The sequence below is a fragment of the Eretmochelys imbricata genome, chromosome 8 (genome assembly GCF_965152235.1).
Source record: "Eretmochelys imbricata isolate rEreImb1 chromosome 8, rEreImb1.hap1, whole genome shotgun sequence".
Lineage (NCBI taxonomy): Eukaryota > Metazoa > Chordata > Testudines > Cheloniidae > Eretmochelys > Eretmochelys imbricata.
In genome coordinates this window covers 74,803,924-74,820,869 of record NC_135579.1, presented here as the reverse complement: position 1 = coordinate 74,820,869, position 16,946 = coordinate 74,803,924, and the positions used below count along the sequence as shown (strand labels likewise).

General features: G+C 44.1%; 1 protein-coding gene across 3 annotated transcripts in view; it reads left to right on the top strand.

Annotated features, from left to right (window-relative positions):
- The window catches only part of MTF2 (metal response element binding transcription factor 2), a 48,729-nt gene that overhangs the window by 18,753 nt on the left and 13,030 nt on the right, over positions 1-16,946 (top strand). For all 3 annotated transcript variants that reach the window (XM_077823708.1, XM_077823707.1, XM_077823709.1), the window contains exons 2-6: positions 4,192-4,390; positions 4,524-4,605; positions 7,576-7,671; positions 8,045-8,145; positions 8,527-8,675. In XM_077823708.1, the coding sequence (XP_077679834.1) occupies positions 4,192-4,390; positions 4,524-4,605; positions 7,576-7,671; positions 8,045-8,145; positions 8,527-8,675 (627 nt within the window). The remainder of the gene's footprint in view (positions 1-4,191; positions 4,391-4,523; positions 4,606-7,575; positions 7,672-8,044; positions 8,146-8,526; positions 8,676-16,946) is intronic.

The window sequence follows — 16,946 nt, the reverse complement described above, 5'->3', positions numbered from 1 at the left end:
GAACACTGGCTGAGCCTCTCCATCTGATAAGGAGACAAAACAAGAGGAATAAGGAAGATGAGTTCCAGGATCCTCTGGTGGTTTGGATTGGGAGCCTCTCTCAGTGTGGTCTACTATCAGTGACAAACTGCAGATGGATAGTCAGGATAGGAAACGGGCAGGAGCAGATGATAAAGCTGTTCAGGGAGTAAACAGATGTGTTGCGGTCCCCGATTGAACTTCAGGCGGAATACATTATGCTCACTTCCCCCTGCAGCCCAGGGTGAACTGCCTTCTAGGCCCTCCCCACACATTCTTCACATCTTCTAGGGCTGTCATACTCAAGGGAGATTTTTCACAATGATGGCTGGACATGCATCCATCTGTGAGAGCCTCAGTGGCAATTGTGCTTTTGATTTTCATGTTCCTACCAAACATAGAAATGTTTGCATGGGTGTGGAATAAAAATGTACTTACAGAAAGTGAATGAATCTTTGTCCACTCTCTATAGTGGTGGTTGCTAAAATTCAGACAGTGCCAATACGTGTGTTTGCATTGTTTAAATTACTGCGCACATAGCAATCATTACAAGGTTCATACTGTGGTGCAAGAAAACAATGCCTGGCTCAATGCATTACAGTGGCTTATTGTCAAAATGCTCTTTTAAAGCCTCCCTGATTCGAATAGCTCCCCTTTGAGCCCCTCTGACAGCCCTGGTATCTGGCCGCTCAAAACAGCGGCCAGCTGGTCCACCTCAGTGCTCCACGTTGTGGAAACTTCTCCCCCTTTAGCTTCACTAAATGTTATGCAGAACACAGCAGGCTATGATGACCATGGAAATACTTTGCTTACTGAGGTCTAACCTGCCAAAGAGGCATTGCCAGTGCCCCTTTAAGCCCTACACCTGCTGTGCCTTTTTGAAGTGCTTCTTACTGCAGACAAGGTTGCTGATGAAAGACTTTATAAACCCTGGGAAGAAGGAATGGGCTGGGTCTCCCAGGGTCACAACTGGCATTTCCACATTTCCCCTGGTCTGGAAAGAAAGTCCCTGCTTGGAGCTTTCTGTACAGGCCAGTGTTTCTGAAGATGCATGTCATGCACCTTGACCAGCCAGTGTTGATGTCAGTGAAATGATCTTGGTGATCCACCATCGCTTGCAATGCCATAGAAAAATAGTATTTTTTGTTGATGTACTGTGTCACAAGGTGGACTGGGGCCAAAATGGGGATGTGTGCCATTTATTGCCCCACCACAGTTAAGGAATCCCATTGCCACAAAATCATCCACTATTTCACATACATTGCCTAGAGTCACAGTCCTTCGTAGCAGGAGACAGTTAATGGCCCTGCACATTTGCATCACTCCAACCCCCACAGTGGACTTTTCTACTCCAAACTGATTCGTGGCTGTTGGGTAGCAGTCTGGCATTGCCAGCTTCCACACAGCGATCACCACTGGCTTCTCCATTGTTAGGGCAGCACTCATTTTCATGTCATTGCGCTGGAGGGCAGGGGCGAGCTCCACATACAGTTCTAGGAAGATGGCTTTGCACATCCGAAAGTTCTGCAACCAGTGCTCATCATTCCATACCCAAATAACTATGCGATCCCACCACTCAGTACTTGTTTCTCACACCCAGAACCGATGGTCTACCATTGCTGTTGGCATTCACAGAGCAGCTGCAAATCTTGAATTGTTTCTGTCCATGGCACACAGCAGGGCAGACACCATGGTGTCTTCATCAGTTTTCAGCTCATGAAATACTGCGTTGTGTTCATAACGCTCATTGCAGTACTTGAGAGCTGTGCAGGATCCATGCTTCCTGACAGAACTGGGTGGGTGCGCAGTTTACAGGGTCTGTTGAAAAGCAGTGCAAAATGTACTAGGAAGCCCATAGAATGATGGGGTGGAGAAAACTGCATCGTGGAATGTTGAGCCCACCCCCATGAGGCACTGCGAACCCTTACCAGTGCACTAAGCAGCAGATGGTGACGAGTTGCAGAATGGGGTAGCTACCCACGGTACACTGCTCTTTCTGTCGGTCCAAGAGTATCTACTGTGGATGCACTCCGCTGATGCAAGTTATTGTGTTTTGTGGATGTGCAACTGTGGTTTAATTACAGCAGTGGATAAATGTCAACATAACTTAACTCAACTTAACTTTGTAGTGTAGACATGGCCTAATTGAGAGGGAATGGAATTCTTTAGTTAGATTGTTAAAACTGTTTTTTATTTTGTTAACACCCATTTTACTTCAGTGACTAACGGTTTGGATACAGGAACCCTTTGTGAAAGAATCCACACCTCCCACTTGAAGGGGTTAAAGCTCACAATAAACATCCCTGAGATCATTCAATAAAACTGGAGAAGACCAGACTTGATATTCTTGTTACGTTTAAGGTTAAAAACTTAAGCTGAAAAAAAAAATTTTGCTTTGGAGGGGAGACAGGTGTAAACTTTACATGACAATCAAGAAAATGGGTGCAAGTACAACTTTAAAAAAACAAAAACAAATCTTTTTTCAGATGACCTTTAAAAATAGATAAAATAACTAAGGCCAGGTCTACACTACACACTTACTTCAGTATAATTACATCACAAGAGTTTTGAAAAAATCAACGCTTCTCATCGACATAGGGCTTGTCTTCACTATCAGGGAGATCTACGCTGCTGCAGTTGATGCAGCAGGTGTCAGTTTAGTGGGTCTGGTGAAGACCTGCTAAACCGACTGCAGAGCGCTCTCCGGTTGACTCTGATACTCCAGCTCCCTGGGAAGAATATAAGATAAGTCGAAGGGAGAGCATTGGCTCCAGTTACATTATTCATGTAGCTGGAGTAGCGTAATTTGGGTTGGTTTATCCCAGTAGTGTACCAACTTTAATCCCCTATATAGATAGTGCTTTGTCATCAGAAGAGCTTCTTCCATAGTCATTGCTATCACTTCTCACAGAGGTGGAGTTATTAAACTGAGAAGAGCTGCAGCTATGCCAATGCAAGTTTGTAGTGTAGACTTGCCTTAAGCTATTTTAAAGTTTTGTTTGACTACTGTCTTTTTATATAGATTAAGAAATAATTTGCTGTTTCAGAGGCTAGGACAACTGAAACCGTGATCTAAATGAATGGAACTTTATTTGTGGCTGCTGTACTAAGTGCTGCACTTTATTTAAATTCTGGGTATATAAATTATCCAAACTTATGTGGAAAATGAAAACTTGCTTCCCACCTCAGTTTCCTCATAAATGCCACCAAATGATCGTTGTATTACGTAGTACAGAGGTCCCCAAATTGTGGGGCTTACTGAGGAACGTTTAGGGGTATGTGTCTAGGGCCTAGGCAAGTTCCTGTGGGGGGGAGAGGGCATGCCACCTAGCTCCTCTCCTGGCCCCTGCCCTGCAGCCTCATCTCCATTCCCACCCCTGGCTGTGGCCTCAGCCTCGGCCCCCTTACACCTGTCCTTGTCCTTCCACCCCCCCATACCCACTGGGGCTGCGTCCCTGGCTCCGAGGGTGGAGATGTGGAAGGAGTAAGGGGGGAACACGTGTTTAAAAAGTTTGGGGACCACTGCCATAGTGTACTTTGGAGACAGTCTGCCACATGCGTTCTCTAGTGTATAGTTTGTAACTCAACTGTCTGAGTGAAGTTAGAAAAGAAATGTAGCAAAGCAATGGTCTGGGCATGCAGAATGCTGCTTCTGCCTTTCTGTGTACTCAAAAAATGAGATGGGGGGTGTTTTCATTTTCAGGCTGAAGTTAGATACACTGGGTCAGCCAGAGCATCCAGGGGATCTAAATACAGGTAGATGAGCAGCTTGTCCTGGAAGAAGGGACAGTTTGTTCTAAGAACTGAGTTGTAACTTTTGAGCTACTAAAATGACAGTTTTCTTATCTAGATCCACATTGCCTTTAGACAGGTAATTTCTATCACGATAGAATAATAACAATGATTATATAGGTCACCTTACAAATTTGTTTTTACCTGTCTCGTTGAACCAGTCTCTCCTCCTTCCTCCCTTTTCCCCCTTAAGTATTGGATTCCCTCAATTGTTTTGGTACTTTTTGAATTTTAATGGCTATGTGTTTTAGTTATTGAATTATTGCACAGTTCTGAAGATTAGCAGAGAGGCTTTTCTTTGTAAGTGCTATTAAGGCAGACTGAAGTACAAGTGACAGGTTTAATAAATTATCCTAATTTAGTTTTTTCTTTTTGTTTTAGAAACTCTACAGGGGTGGGTAATTCACTGGTCCAAAAGCGGTCTACTTTACCTCGAAACCAAAAGACACCAACATCCTTGGCCAAGCTGTCCTTACGGGATGGACAGAAAACCAAAAAGCCAGTGTGTAAATTTGAAGAAGGTCAGGATGTCCTAGCGAGGTGGTCAGATGGCTTGTTTTATCTTGGAACTATCAAAAAGGTAACTAATTTTTAAACATGTAGGAAGCCCTGTAGCATCATACGTTAAGCTTGACTACAATGTTAAATAAAACTCTTCCTTATTTAACATTTCTACATATTCACAAAATCGTAATTGTATCTTTGTTTTTCAGATAAACAAATTGAAACAGAGCTGCTTCGTTATATTTGAAGACAGTTCCAAATCCTGGGTTCTCTGGAAGGATATACAAACAGGCAAGAACTTCAATTAAATTATCATCAATATTTTATTTATTTAGAATAATTTAAATGCTAAAGTACGGTGTCTGTGGTATTCTCTTGAAATGAGTGAAAAACACATCCTAAATACAGTACATTTTAAAGACCCAGCATCAATAAACCATGGCATGTGTGGGGGAGGGAGGCAGGCAGTCTTGCAGATTGGTAAATCCTAAATCATATAGGTCAAGAACAACACACTAAACTTCACCAGAAACCCTCAGGCAGCTGGTGCAGATTGTGAAGTGCTGATTTAATATGCTTGCAGTGAGAGAGTTCACTTATCAAGTGCACCACTGGATTTTGCAACCATCTTCAGCTTTCAGATGGCTTAAGGTATTATTTAGAGTGCATTGCTGTTGTGTAACCTTGAGGTGACAAAGGTATGGATGACAGTTGCAAGATCTGCATCAGTGAGGAACAGTCACATCTTCCTTGCCATGTGTAAATAATGGTAAATGGACCTGGTCATTGCTGCTACCTATTTGTTAGGCCAAACATTTTTCCTGCCATTTTAATGTGAAATGTCCTCATATTTCTATCAATTTTTAAGAAAAAAACAAAATCTCCATTTTAAAAAGTCACATTCTTGTTTGTGTGTAGTGCCTATGGTGCTTCATCTGCAGCAGCAACTAAACTTGTGCTAATATGGTCTAGTCAAATGGACATGGGGCCAAACTAATGCTGCACACTTATGTACATGGTTTTATATAAATAGTGATTTCCCCTCTCACAGGATTTTTGAGGATTATTTAACAGTGTATTTACTGGTAAGAAAATGCAAAGCACTATGGGCAAATCTTTCAAAAGGTATGAACATAAATTGCACATACAAGATCTGTATGTAAAGACACAATAAATTACTGAACATAATGTGTTTCTGCATACAAAACAAAGCTCCCAGTTGCCTATCTAGAACTTGAAGATGCATCTTTTTGGTTCTGCACCTATATTAAATAGCAAAAAAAATTGTTAATACAGAGTTAAGGTTGCTGGTTATAGCTCATGCCCCTCCAGAATATCAGGTTTAGCAAAACTCAAACTTCTAAGAACCCAGAAATAGTTAAGGTAAGCACTCATGCAACCTTAATTGTACCCTCCCTGGACCTGGCAATAACCACTAAGAATTAGCTGCATACACTCCGGGTGCATTCACTTTGTTGGGTGCAGCTGTATTGAACAGTGAAGAAAAAAGTTGGAGCAGTTTAGAAGAGCTGTGATTGTGATACAAGGAGATTTGGGTCTGAGTCACCTCCCCAATCCTGCACGGTGCCCTGCCCCATGTGTATTATCAAAGAAAAGAGGTGCATATGTACCTTGAGGTTCCAGTTTGCATTGCTTCAATACAGAATTATGGAGGTGCTCAATAGCAGGGCTCTGGGATCTTGTTGCCATTGGTATTAGGAGTACTGAGGTAGAATATGAGAGCAGTGGATCTAATGATGGGTAGGGGAAAATATAGGTTTAGATGGTATCTTGACTGCAAGTGTGAAGGAGTTGTAAAATTTAAGTCACTTCCTACCCATTGTGACAGGGTCAGGCCAGATGGCTATAGGAGAGTAATAGAAGGCAGATATATTAGCCCCAGGCTAAGTAGGTCCCTTTTCCCTGGGTAAGGTAACAGGGAAGGTTCCAGAACAATCAGGAACCTTCTAATCAGCCTGTCTTAATTGTCTCCAGAACACCTGCAGCCAATCAAGAAGCTGCTAGAATCAATTAAGGCATGCTAATCAGGGCACCTGGGTTTTAAAAAGGAGCTCACTTCAGTTTGTGGTATGCGTGTGAGGAGTTGGGAGCAAGAGGCACTAGGAGCTGAGAGTGAGAATGCGGACTGTTGGAGGACTGAGGTGTATAAGCATTATCAGACACCAGGAGGAAGGTCCTATGGTGAGGAAAAAGAAGGTGTTGGGAGGAGGCCATGGGGAAGTAGCCCAGGGAGGGTGGTTCAGCCCTCTTCAGAAAGTTAGCACTTTGCTGTTTCCCAGCACACGTGGAAGGGGTAAATTCAGGTCCAACTAGCCCCTACATTCCTCTGTTATCCTTCATATTCTCCAACCCCCCTTCCCACCCCTACCACTCATTCCTATTTATCCCCTTCCCTATTACTGCCTAGTCTTGCACCTCGATCATCCCTCCATTCCCAGTGAATTCTCATATGTGAAATTTATTCTTTCCAAAAAATAGTTTCAGCACCTTCTGAATCTTGTGCTGTACTTAGATTGCATTTCTCCAAAATAAATTTAAACCCCCTCTCTGCCCTGTGTTTCCCGATAGTTAGCCTCTCTCTGCACATTCACATGCTCATTGCCATTATAATCTATTATCTGCTTGAATAAGCACATGAGGCTTTTGATGAGCCGAACTCTCTAGGGGGTAACCTTCAAGCGTTGGAGACCCTGATGCGATAAGAACCCTGATTTGATCTGTGTGTCTGAGCAAAAAAAGATTGCCAGAATCTCTCCACTTTTACCAAAGCTGGCTTTTTTCCCCAGCCAGGGGCCGTATCTTGGAATCCCCTTCTTCAGATGGCCCCAAATTTGGATTACTAACAGAACCCTGCGCCCCCATGAAGCACGCCAAATTTCAAGACAATCCAAGAAACTGTATAGATTCTAGAGCACTTAGAAGAGTCAAGCTTTAAACAGAAAGCTGGTCTTAACATTAATTATTTGCAATTATAGCTTAGGTAACTTTTTTTTATAAATATTGACCCTTGTGACAATGAAATAGCATGGTGAATAAACAAGATGAGAGACACATGGCTTCTATTCCATTACAAACTGGAAAAGCATGCAGATTTCCAGTCAACAAAAAATTACTCAGTATAGCATGAATCTGCTCCCTGCAATGCACACACGTGTGACTCCTAACTAAAGGTTTTAGTCTAAACAGAGAAAGAAATGGGAAAATTCTAAATATATAATTTTCACTTTTGTCTATTTTTAGGAGCCACTGAAAGTGGGGAAATGGTCTGTACAATATGTCAGGAAGAGTATTCCGAAGCACCTAATGAAATGGTTATATGTGATAAATGTGGCCAAGGTAACTTCTGTTTCTTGATGTTTGTTCCATTTAAGACATTTTGGTTTATTTTCAGCTGTGACCAATGGAAAGGCAAAAGAAGCCAGAACAGGGGTGGATGCTTGACTACTTTTGGCTTGAGTTTTGTAACCTTTCAAAGTTCTTGTTTGTTTGATTTGTGAATGTAGTTTTTACCACAAGAACTTTAAAAAGAGCATTTGGAACCCTATTGATCTTATTAGCTGATTATAATCTTTTTACTTAAATGAAGGATATTTTACATTTACTTTCTGTTTTAAACTTTTTTCTTTTTAAAACTTTTTAGTTCCTGTAAATATGGGTAAAGTCTTTAATGGGTTTCGTTACAAGAATAAAATCTGTATTTTGAATTCAGGTTACCATCAGCTGTGCCACACACCAAATATTGATTCCAGCGTGATTGATTCAGATGATAAATGGCTCTGTCGACAGTGTGTTTTTGCAACAACAACAAAGGTGTGTTATGGAAACAAATTTTTGACTATCGGGCTGACATAACTTGTTCACCTACTCCTCCATAGTATTTGTATGGTGGTTAATGAAAACTTTTTAAGTGTGAGGTTGAAAGTGACAAATAAAAACTAGTGCTTTTTGAGAGACTTCCCACAGTTCCTGGCTTTGATCTGGATGGGAAATTTTTGTGAGTCAATTGGAAGCTATGAAATTTGATATTTTTTCAAAGGCTATTTTTAATAAAATAGCTGGTATATCAAAATTGCAGGTAAAATTCTTATAAAAGTATTTTTGTAACTGTATATGCCTTTGTGTTGAAAGATTTTGAAATTGGCATAATTAACTTATTGTTTTTATAAAAACCATGGATCTGTTTTGTTCCAGAGGGGTGGTGCGCTGAAGAAAGGACCAAATGCCAAAGCGCTACAAGTCATGAAGCAAACATTACCGTACAATGTAGCAGACCTTGAATGGGATGCAGGCCATAAAACCAATGCCCAGCAATGTTACTGCTACTGTGGAGGCCCTGGAGAGTAAGTAAATATAAATTCCCATCAAAAGCTTTTTCTCCTTCATGCAGCTCTACAAACTTTGGCCCTTATTCTATAAGCACTTAGGCTTGTGGTTAACTTTACTTAAATGTTTGCAGGATCAGGGCCTAACTATTTTTCTTTAGTACTCAGTGTGTACGATGGTGGGCTGAGGCGCAGTTAATAAACATGTTTATTTCAAAGCTCAACTCTTTATTTCAATGTGTCTTGTGGTAAACATAGTCCTTGGGGCAAGGACTATCTTTTTGTTCTTTATACAGCACCTGGCACAATGGGGTCCTGGTCCATGACTAGAGTTCCTAGATACAACAATACAAATTGATGCATTATGTTGTTGCATCATGTCTTCACATGTATCTAGCTATCTGTTCAGGTTTTATCATGCCACCAATGAGAGTTGTAGCTGTGAACGCCTTCTACAAAAATAACTGCTTTCATGGCATTATTTCTGGTCTATATTTGAGGTCAAAGATATAGAGTATTTGGTGGCATTGCAGTTATAGGCGGTGGTAATGGAACTGTGATACTGAGAGAGAAAACGGTGGAGTTGAATTTTGATATTGGCACAGTTGACTTTAAGGCAAATGTACATATTTTTAAGTTATCTGGAGGAGTAGTGAATGACAGATGTGCCTAAAATGAGATTCTACTGAAGAAATGACTTGATTTGTAGCTTTCAAAAATTAGGTTTGAAGCTGCAAATGCTGACTTTTCTCAGAGGATGTCTAGAGGCTATTACACTGAGGTAAGAGCCTCTTAATTTAGCCACTTGGTTCTTGTTTCAGCAAACCCTTACTCCTGGGAGTAGTTCTTTTGAAGTTAGTGTAGGGCCATGTCTATGCTACCCGCTAAATTGGCACTGATGCACTAGTGTCGATTTACCAGGTCTGGTGAGGACACAAAGTCAATGGGAGAGCGTCTGCCGTTGACATAGCACAGTGTGGACACCGCTATAAGTAGACCTAAGTTACATTGAAGAATGTAACTTGGATCGACTTACAGCATTAGGGTAGACCAGCCCTAAGACTTCTCATGAATAACAGGAGTACCCCTCTGAATAAGGGTTTGCAGAAGTGTGACTTTACGTGAGGGCCAAATTAAAGCAATCTGGGGTAATAGTACACATGGGGCCTTTTATGACTCTGCCTCCTTACCATGCCCAGCCCCTCACTTGGAGTGGTTGTGGCAAAAGGACTCATTTTTGTTCCAGAGCGGCATTAGGAGGCCCCCTACTCCCTTGCACAGGAGGTGGTCCTCTCTCGCTACCCCGAGGGGAGAGGGTGAAGCTGGGTGCCTTCCTGTACCTGCCCCAGCAGCTGTGGTATCTCCTTGGATGAGTGGATTGGGCTTGTTATGAATGGGGCAATTCACACTTCTCAGGCCATGTCTACACTACAAACTGGTTAATGCAAGGTGCATCAGCATGAAGCTGGTACCGTTAGTATAGTGCTCCTACATACTTGGCTGTTTCCATTGCTGGTGCATGTACTCACCGGGAGTGCCTGTGGTGACATAAAGTGCAGTGTACCATGGATAGGTATCCCAGTGTGCCACATACCACCTTCCAGTGTAGTGCCTTGTAGGGAATTTTCGCAATGCGTTGTGGGGCATGCAGGGGTGACTGGGAGTAAGGTCAAGTTCCCATAATGCAACTTTTTCCATCCCCTTAATGCCATCCTTATCCCATGATTTTTTGCTCCTTTTTAAAAATTCCACAAACTCTCTCAGCACTTGTTGCTGTCTCCGATTTCTGACAAAAGCATGGAGCCTGGACAGCTCTGTGCTGTTGTCATGAACATTGCAAACAGAGAATGAATGATCCTTTGGTATTTGCAGAGCCGCAGGAGATACTGCAACAGTGGGGAATCATGATGATTTGTTTCAAGACGTATTGCTAAGGGACATAACGAAAAACGGTTGGAGCTTGGTGATGGTCATGGAGCAGCTGCAGACAGGGCCATTCTGGGCCTGAGAAACAAGCACAGATTGATAGGGATCACATCGTAGCGCAGGTATGGGACAAGCTATGGCTGCAGCACTAGACGATGTGTAAGGTCACGTTCCTGGATCTGTTAGCTGAGTTTGCCCCAATCCTCTCATAGACATAAGAATGAGAGTTGTACTGGCAGTTGAGAAGTGAGTGGTGATAGCACCATGGAGGCTTACAGCGTTGTATTGCTATTGGTCAGTGGGAAATCATTCTGAAGTTGGAAAATCCACAGTGGGGGCTATTATGCAAATATAGAGGGCCATTTATCTCCTGTTACACAGAACTGTGACACTCCTAATGTGCAAGAAATTGTGGATTTATTTGTAGCTATGGGTTCCCGAACTGCAGTGGGGTGGAAGATGGCATGCATATCCCTATTTTGGCCCCACGCAGAGTACGTCAACAGAAGGGGCTACTTTTTCTGTGGTTATGAAAGAATTGGTAGATCACCAGGGATGCTTTACTGTCATTTGTGTGGATTGGTCGGGGAAAGTTGCATCTTTAAGAACACAGGGCTGTTCATGAAGCTGCAAGCAGGATGTTTTCTCCTGACTGGCAGATTGCCATTAGTGATGTTGAAATGCCAATAATGGTCTTTGGGGACTCAGCCTACCTCTTGCTCCTCTGTCTTACAAAGCCAAACACTGGTCACCTCAACAGCATCCGGGAAAGATTCTGCTACTGACTCAGCGGCACAGAATGACAATTTTGAATGTACATTCATCGGGTTGAAAGGGCACTGGCAGTGTTTACTCACCAGACTAGATCTCAGTGAGAAAAATATCCCAGTGGTTATAGCTGTCTATTGTATCCTTCATAATATCTGAGGGTCGAAGGAGGAAAAGTAGCTACTGGAGTGGAGGCAGAGGTGGAGTGGCGCTGTGCCATAGGTATTTTGTGTCATAGGTATTTTGCCACAGTACAATCGGTACCAATGCTGGAGCCCGAGTCATGGAACGCTTCTTCTTAAATGTGGACTTCGTAGAAGAGGTGGTAGCTCTCCTCTTTGCATGTCCCTCCCTTGCAGGGTTGAGGAGGAGGGAGCCCTGTCAGAAGCTGCATTTGGTGATTGGCAGCTGGGAGAAGCTTGTGGCCCTGGGTCCGAGGCTGGAAGGAGGGACTTCTCCATAAGTTTTAGTTTAAGGTCCTTTGCCTTTCCTGTGCAACCCTGTAAATGCAGATGGCCCTGCCAGTACCGAACTTACAACCGTTTCTTGTACCTACGGATCTGTCAGTGGCCCTGGCACCTGAGTCACCTCTCCTTGGTACCGATACCGCCTTTCTGTTATCACTACCACCCTGCCTTCTCTAGCGAGGAAGACAAGCAAGTGTTTTCATCCCAACACTCCTCACTTTTGCAAGGCAATATCAGATCTGAGCCACAAGTGCAGCCTAGGCATCACCACAGATCAGATTTCCAGGGGTGGTACGAACACCCGTGGGGACCTCCACCAGTACTTTTCCCACCACAGTGGCCCTTTGGGACCCTTGGGCAGCCTACAGCCAATACTATTCTGAACCCCCGAGGGGTTCCAGGGAAGCTCAGTCTTCTCACCAGCGTCAGCAGCACCATTCGACATTTCCCATGTGCAATCTTTCAAGGAAACAGAGGAGGTTGTGCACCAGGAGGCTATTCCTGTCACCCACCCTCCTCCCTTGCCTGATGAGACCATCATGCCTCCGCCACCTACTGCCGGAGATGAATTCAAACAGTTTCAAGATCTATTTAAAAGGATGGCTGACATGCTCCAAATGCCTCTTGAGGAAGTCACTGACTCACAGCACAAAGCTCTTCGATATACTGCCACAATCCCACCTACACGTAAGAAGGAGGATAAAAAATATTACATCCCTTTGAGAGGGCTGGACTTTTTATTCTCTCACCCCCAGCCAAACTCTCTGGTGGTAGATGCAGTTAACAAACGTGGCAGCAACATTATTCCAGGACCACCGAGTATGACCGAGTGGAAGAGACTGGATTTACTCAGCCGCAAGGCCTATTCATCAGCGACATTACAATTTAGAATTGCTAATTGTGAAGCCCTAATGGCAAAATACAACCACATGAATTATTCCAAACTCTCTCTAAATTTATTGGCTGCATACCTGAAGAGAGAGAGAACAATTTACATCACTCATCTCAGAAGGACACCTGTTGGCCTGCGTGGTCCTTCAGGCATCGTTGGATTCAACTGACACGGCAGCTAAGTCCATCGCTACTGCCATTGTAATGTGCCGAGCCTCCTGGCTTCACCTGTCGTGGTTTCCAAGGGAGGTGCAATCCACAGTAGAGGACCTCCCCTTTGAGGGTCCAAAACTGTTCACAGGTAAGACCTGAATCCCTCCGCTCGCTAAAGGATTAGAGAGCCATTCTCAGATCTCTTGGCATATATACACCTGCAACAAAACATAAGCAGGGCAGGTATTACACCTCGCAACGTCCTAAACAGGCCCAGAGACAATACGATCCTCAGTGGCGCAGACAACCACCCAAGCATAAAACAAACTTTCTCAACCCACCACACCACAGCAAACTATCCCAAACATCAAATTTGAAGGCTTGGTCAAGGGCTTAGCAGACCTCCCCCAATTACCAGTGCTGACACCACTCTCCATCAATCGTCCATTTACAGGTCATGTAATACCATTCTACTCAATATATCAAACCCTTACTTCCAACAAATGGATGTTGGAAGTCATCAAAACAAGATACTCTATCCCGTTCTTCTCCATCCCTCCTGAAGGACCCCTCTCACAAGCTCCTCCTAAGACAGGAAATAGAGAACCTTCTGCAACTCAGTGCAGTAGTACCAGTGCCGCTACGACACAGAGGGATTCTGTTACTGTTCGTTTGTTAACCCAGAGAAAGTCTGGGGGATTGAGACCTATTCTCGATCTCAGGACCCTAAACAAATTTGTAAAAACATGACCATTCTGGATGGTTACTTTAGCAACAATCATTCCAGCTCTGGAACAAGATGATCTTGCAGGTCGAGGGCTGCAAACTACTTATTTTCATGTCACTATTCATCGAGCACACAGATGATTCCTCCAATTTGTCCTTGGACAGGATCACTATCAATACACGGTACTGCCCTTTGGCCTTTCCATGCCTCCCCAAGCGTTTTCCAAAGCTCTGGCAGTGGCAGCAGCAGCAGCCCACCTGTGCGAGCAAGGGGTCATGATGTACCCATATTTAGACGGTTGCCTCCTCAAGGCTCCCACTTGGAAAGAAGCCATCGAAGCCACACAAGACAATGTCACTCTTCACAAACCTTGGCCTGCAAATAAACCGTCAAAAGTCCAACATTAACACTAGTTCAAGCACTGGAATTCATTGGGGCCCATCTAAACTTGCTAGAAGTGAAAGCCTCGTTACCACTTCACAGATTTGTCACCCTGGTGAACCTGATCAGTACCGCGGTGAGCAGTCCACAAACATCCACCAGGACCTGCCTCTGACTACTGGGACACGTGATGGCGACCACTTATGTTGTTCGACAAGCCAGACTGCACATGTGCTGCCAGCAAGTGTGGCTCAGGACGATGTACCTCCCACACAAACAGTCTGAAAAAACTCTTAAACGTGCCAAAAAAAGTCAGACTCCCTTCCGTGGTGGACCCTCTTGCACAATTTTCTACAGACTCCCCCCCTCCCCCGCCCCCAACTGATAATCAGAACAAACGCCTCCATATTAGGGTGGGGCACCCACTTAGACCATCTCACCATCCAGGGCAGATGGTCTTCTTTGGAATCAACACTGCACATAAATATTTTGGAACTGTGAGCCGTTCACAACACTTGCACACGTTTCCTGCCTCTGATCAAAAATCAGGCGATGCAGATCATGACGCAACGTGACCTGCATGCTCCACATAAACAAACAGGGAGAAGTGAGGTCACACTCCCTATATACAGAGGCCAAAAGGCTGTGGACAGGGTGTATTCAACATAATATCTCCCTATCAGCCACCTACCTACCAGGATTTCAGAACATCACTGCGTACATGTTAGCCGAAAGTTCTCCCACGACCACAAGTGGGAAATAAACACCTCAGTGATTCACAACATATTCCAACAATGGGGTTTCCCCATAATAAGTCTATTTGCAACAAGTCAACAGCAAATGTCCAGCGTTCTATTCCAAAGCAGGCCTTGGGACCAAGATCCAGGGGTGACACCTTCTTCATCTGATGGGATGCGCCTCTCTTGTATGCCTTTCCCCCGACCCTGTTGCTGGTCAGGGTTATCCACAAGATCAGAACTGACCAAGCCAAAGTCATCCTGATAGTCCCAGTCTGGCCCAGACAAACCTGGTATCCATACTGACAACAGCTGGTCCTCATGCCCACCTTGTGTCCTCCCACCTCTTCCGAACCTCTTGTCACAGGATGCAGGCCAGACTTTGCAGCCAAACCTGGAGACACTCCACCTGAAAGCTTGGCTCATCAATGGTTCCAAAGCTAGGAGATGATCTATTCTGAGGAAGTTAAAGACATCTTGTTGAACAGCAGATGGCCAACTACACACTTGACATACCTCAACAGGTGGAAGAGATTCCACATGCGGTGGTTAAACAATGGAATTGATCCACTATCTCTACCCTGCCAGTAGTCCTGGATTACTTACTCCAGTTTAAGAAATCTGATCTCTGAATGAGCTCTATACGAGTTCAACTGGCAGCGATCACAACCTTCCATCACAAAGTCAATGGGGTCTCAGTCTTTGCACATCCGATTACCAGAAGATTCCTATAGGACGTACGTAACATTGACCCAGATCCCCAACTTCTCCATGGAACCTCACTCTAGTGCTTCAGTCCCTCCCAAGTGATCCTTTCAAACCTATGGCTAAGTGCTCACTACTACACCTGTCCATGAAAGTTGCTTTTCTCGTTGCTGTCACGTCTGCAAGACATGTAGGAGAACTAGGGGTCTTTATGGCACACCCACCATATACGATCTTTCTTAAGAAATAAGGTCACTCTGAGGCCGCACCCAAAGTTTCTACCTAAAGTCCCTTCTTCATTACACGTTAATCAATCCATTCATCTTCCCATCTTCTTTCCTAAACCTCACAAGAACAAACGAGGTGGCATTCCACACTCTGGACGTCAGAAGGGCATGGCCTTTTATCTAGAACGGACCAGTGTTCTGAAAGACTCCTAAATTGTTTCTCTCCATGACAGAACGGTCCAAAGGAAAACACATATCTAAGCAGAGACTTTCCAAATGGATTTCAGGCTGCATCTAACTTTGCTACATCTAGCATGAACTGCAACCTCCATCATGGATCAGAACACACTGCACGAGATCTGTAGCCACATCGGTAGCCACATTTTTGAATGATGTGCCTATCACCGACATAGGTAAAGCAGCCACTTGGACATCCTCTCACACGTTTATACAACACTACGTTATTGACCAGGACTCGGCCTCTGACACTCAGCTGGGACACAGTCTTATTGTCAATTCAGACAACAAGAGTCTGCATCAGTTGTATTTGCTGCCTGAGAAGCCCCATTATGTCCTGATGCATCTCCCTCTTGTCTTCCGGCTGGGACTCCTGGGTCTTTCTCCTGTCTGCTCTTTCCTCCTCTAGGCTCTCTGGTATGTTTACAGTCTGATGCAGCACTGGCTTGCAGGATCTCACTGAACATGTCTTCTCAGTCTGCACCTTCCTCCTCCTGCTCGTGTTGCATGTGCATGGAGGGGGCACCACTCCAGGCCGCAACATCAGCAGCTACAGATAAAACAGGCAGATCTATCATATTGTATCATATTTACAGCCACAATGGAAAGCTGAAGGTAAGTTTCAGAATTCCCTTCCCTTATTCTCTTTTAAATTTGGCATGCTTATTCACACTTCATCTTTTGCGCCCCACTGCACTGCTCTCCAGCTGCAGCCATTATGAATATGGCCTGCCATGGGGAAGGGTGTGGGGGGGCAGGGGAATGACAGAATTGTGCAGTTGCAAACACAATTTTGGCCCCTATTCCAATGGCACTGAGTAGCGGTGCTATTTTCAGCAGGCAGTAGTGTTTTTAGGTGATATTTCATTCCTGAGGGTAACACAGAGAACAGACCTGCGACTGGTGTCCTCATGCTGCTTGTGCCTCATTGCTGTTAGTGCGTTTATTGCAATGGTGCATGCTGAAGTCATCGTAGAGTAGACTCTTAACCGTCTACTTTGAAAATTATGAAATGGCTGCAGTTATTATATGTCTGTTTGCTGACCTGCTCAATTGTGTCTTACTCATTT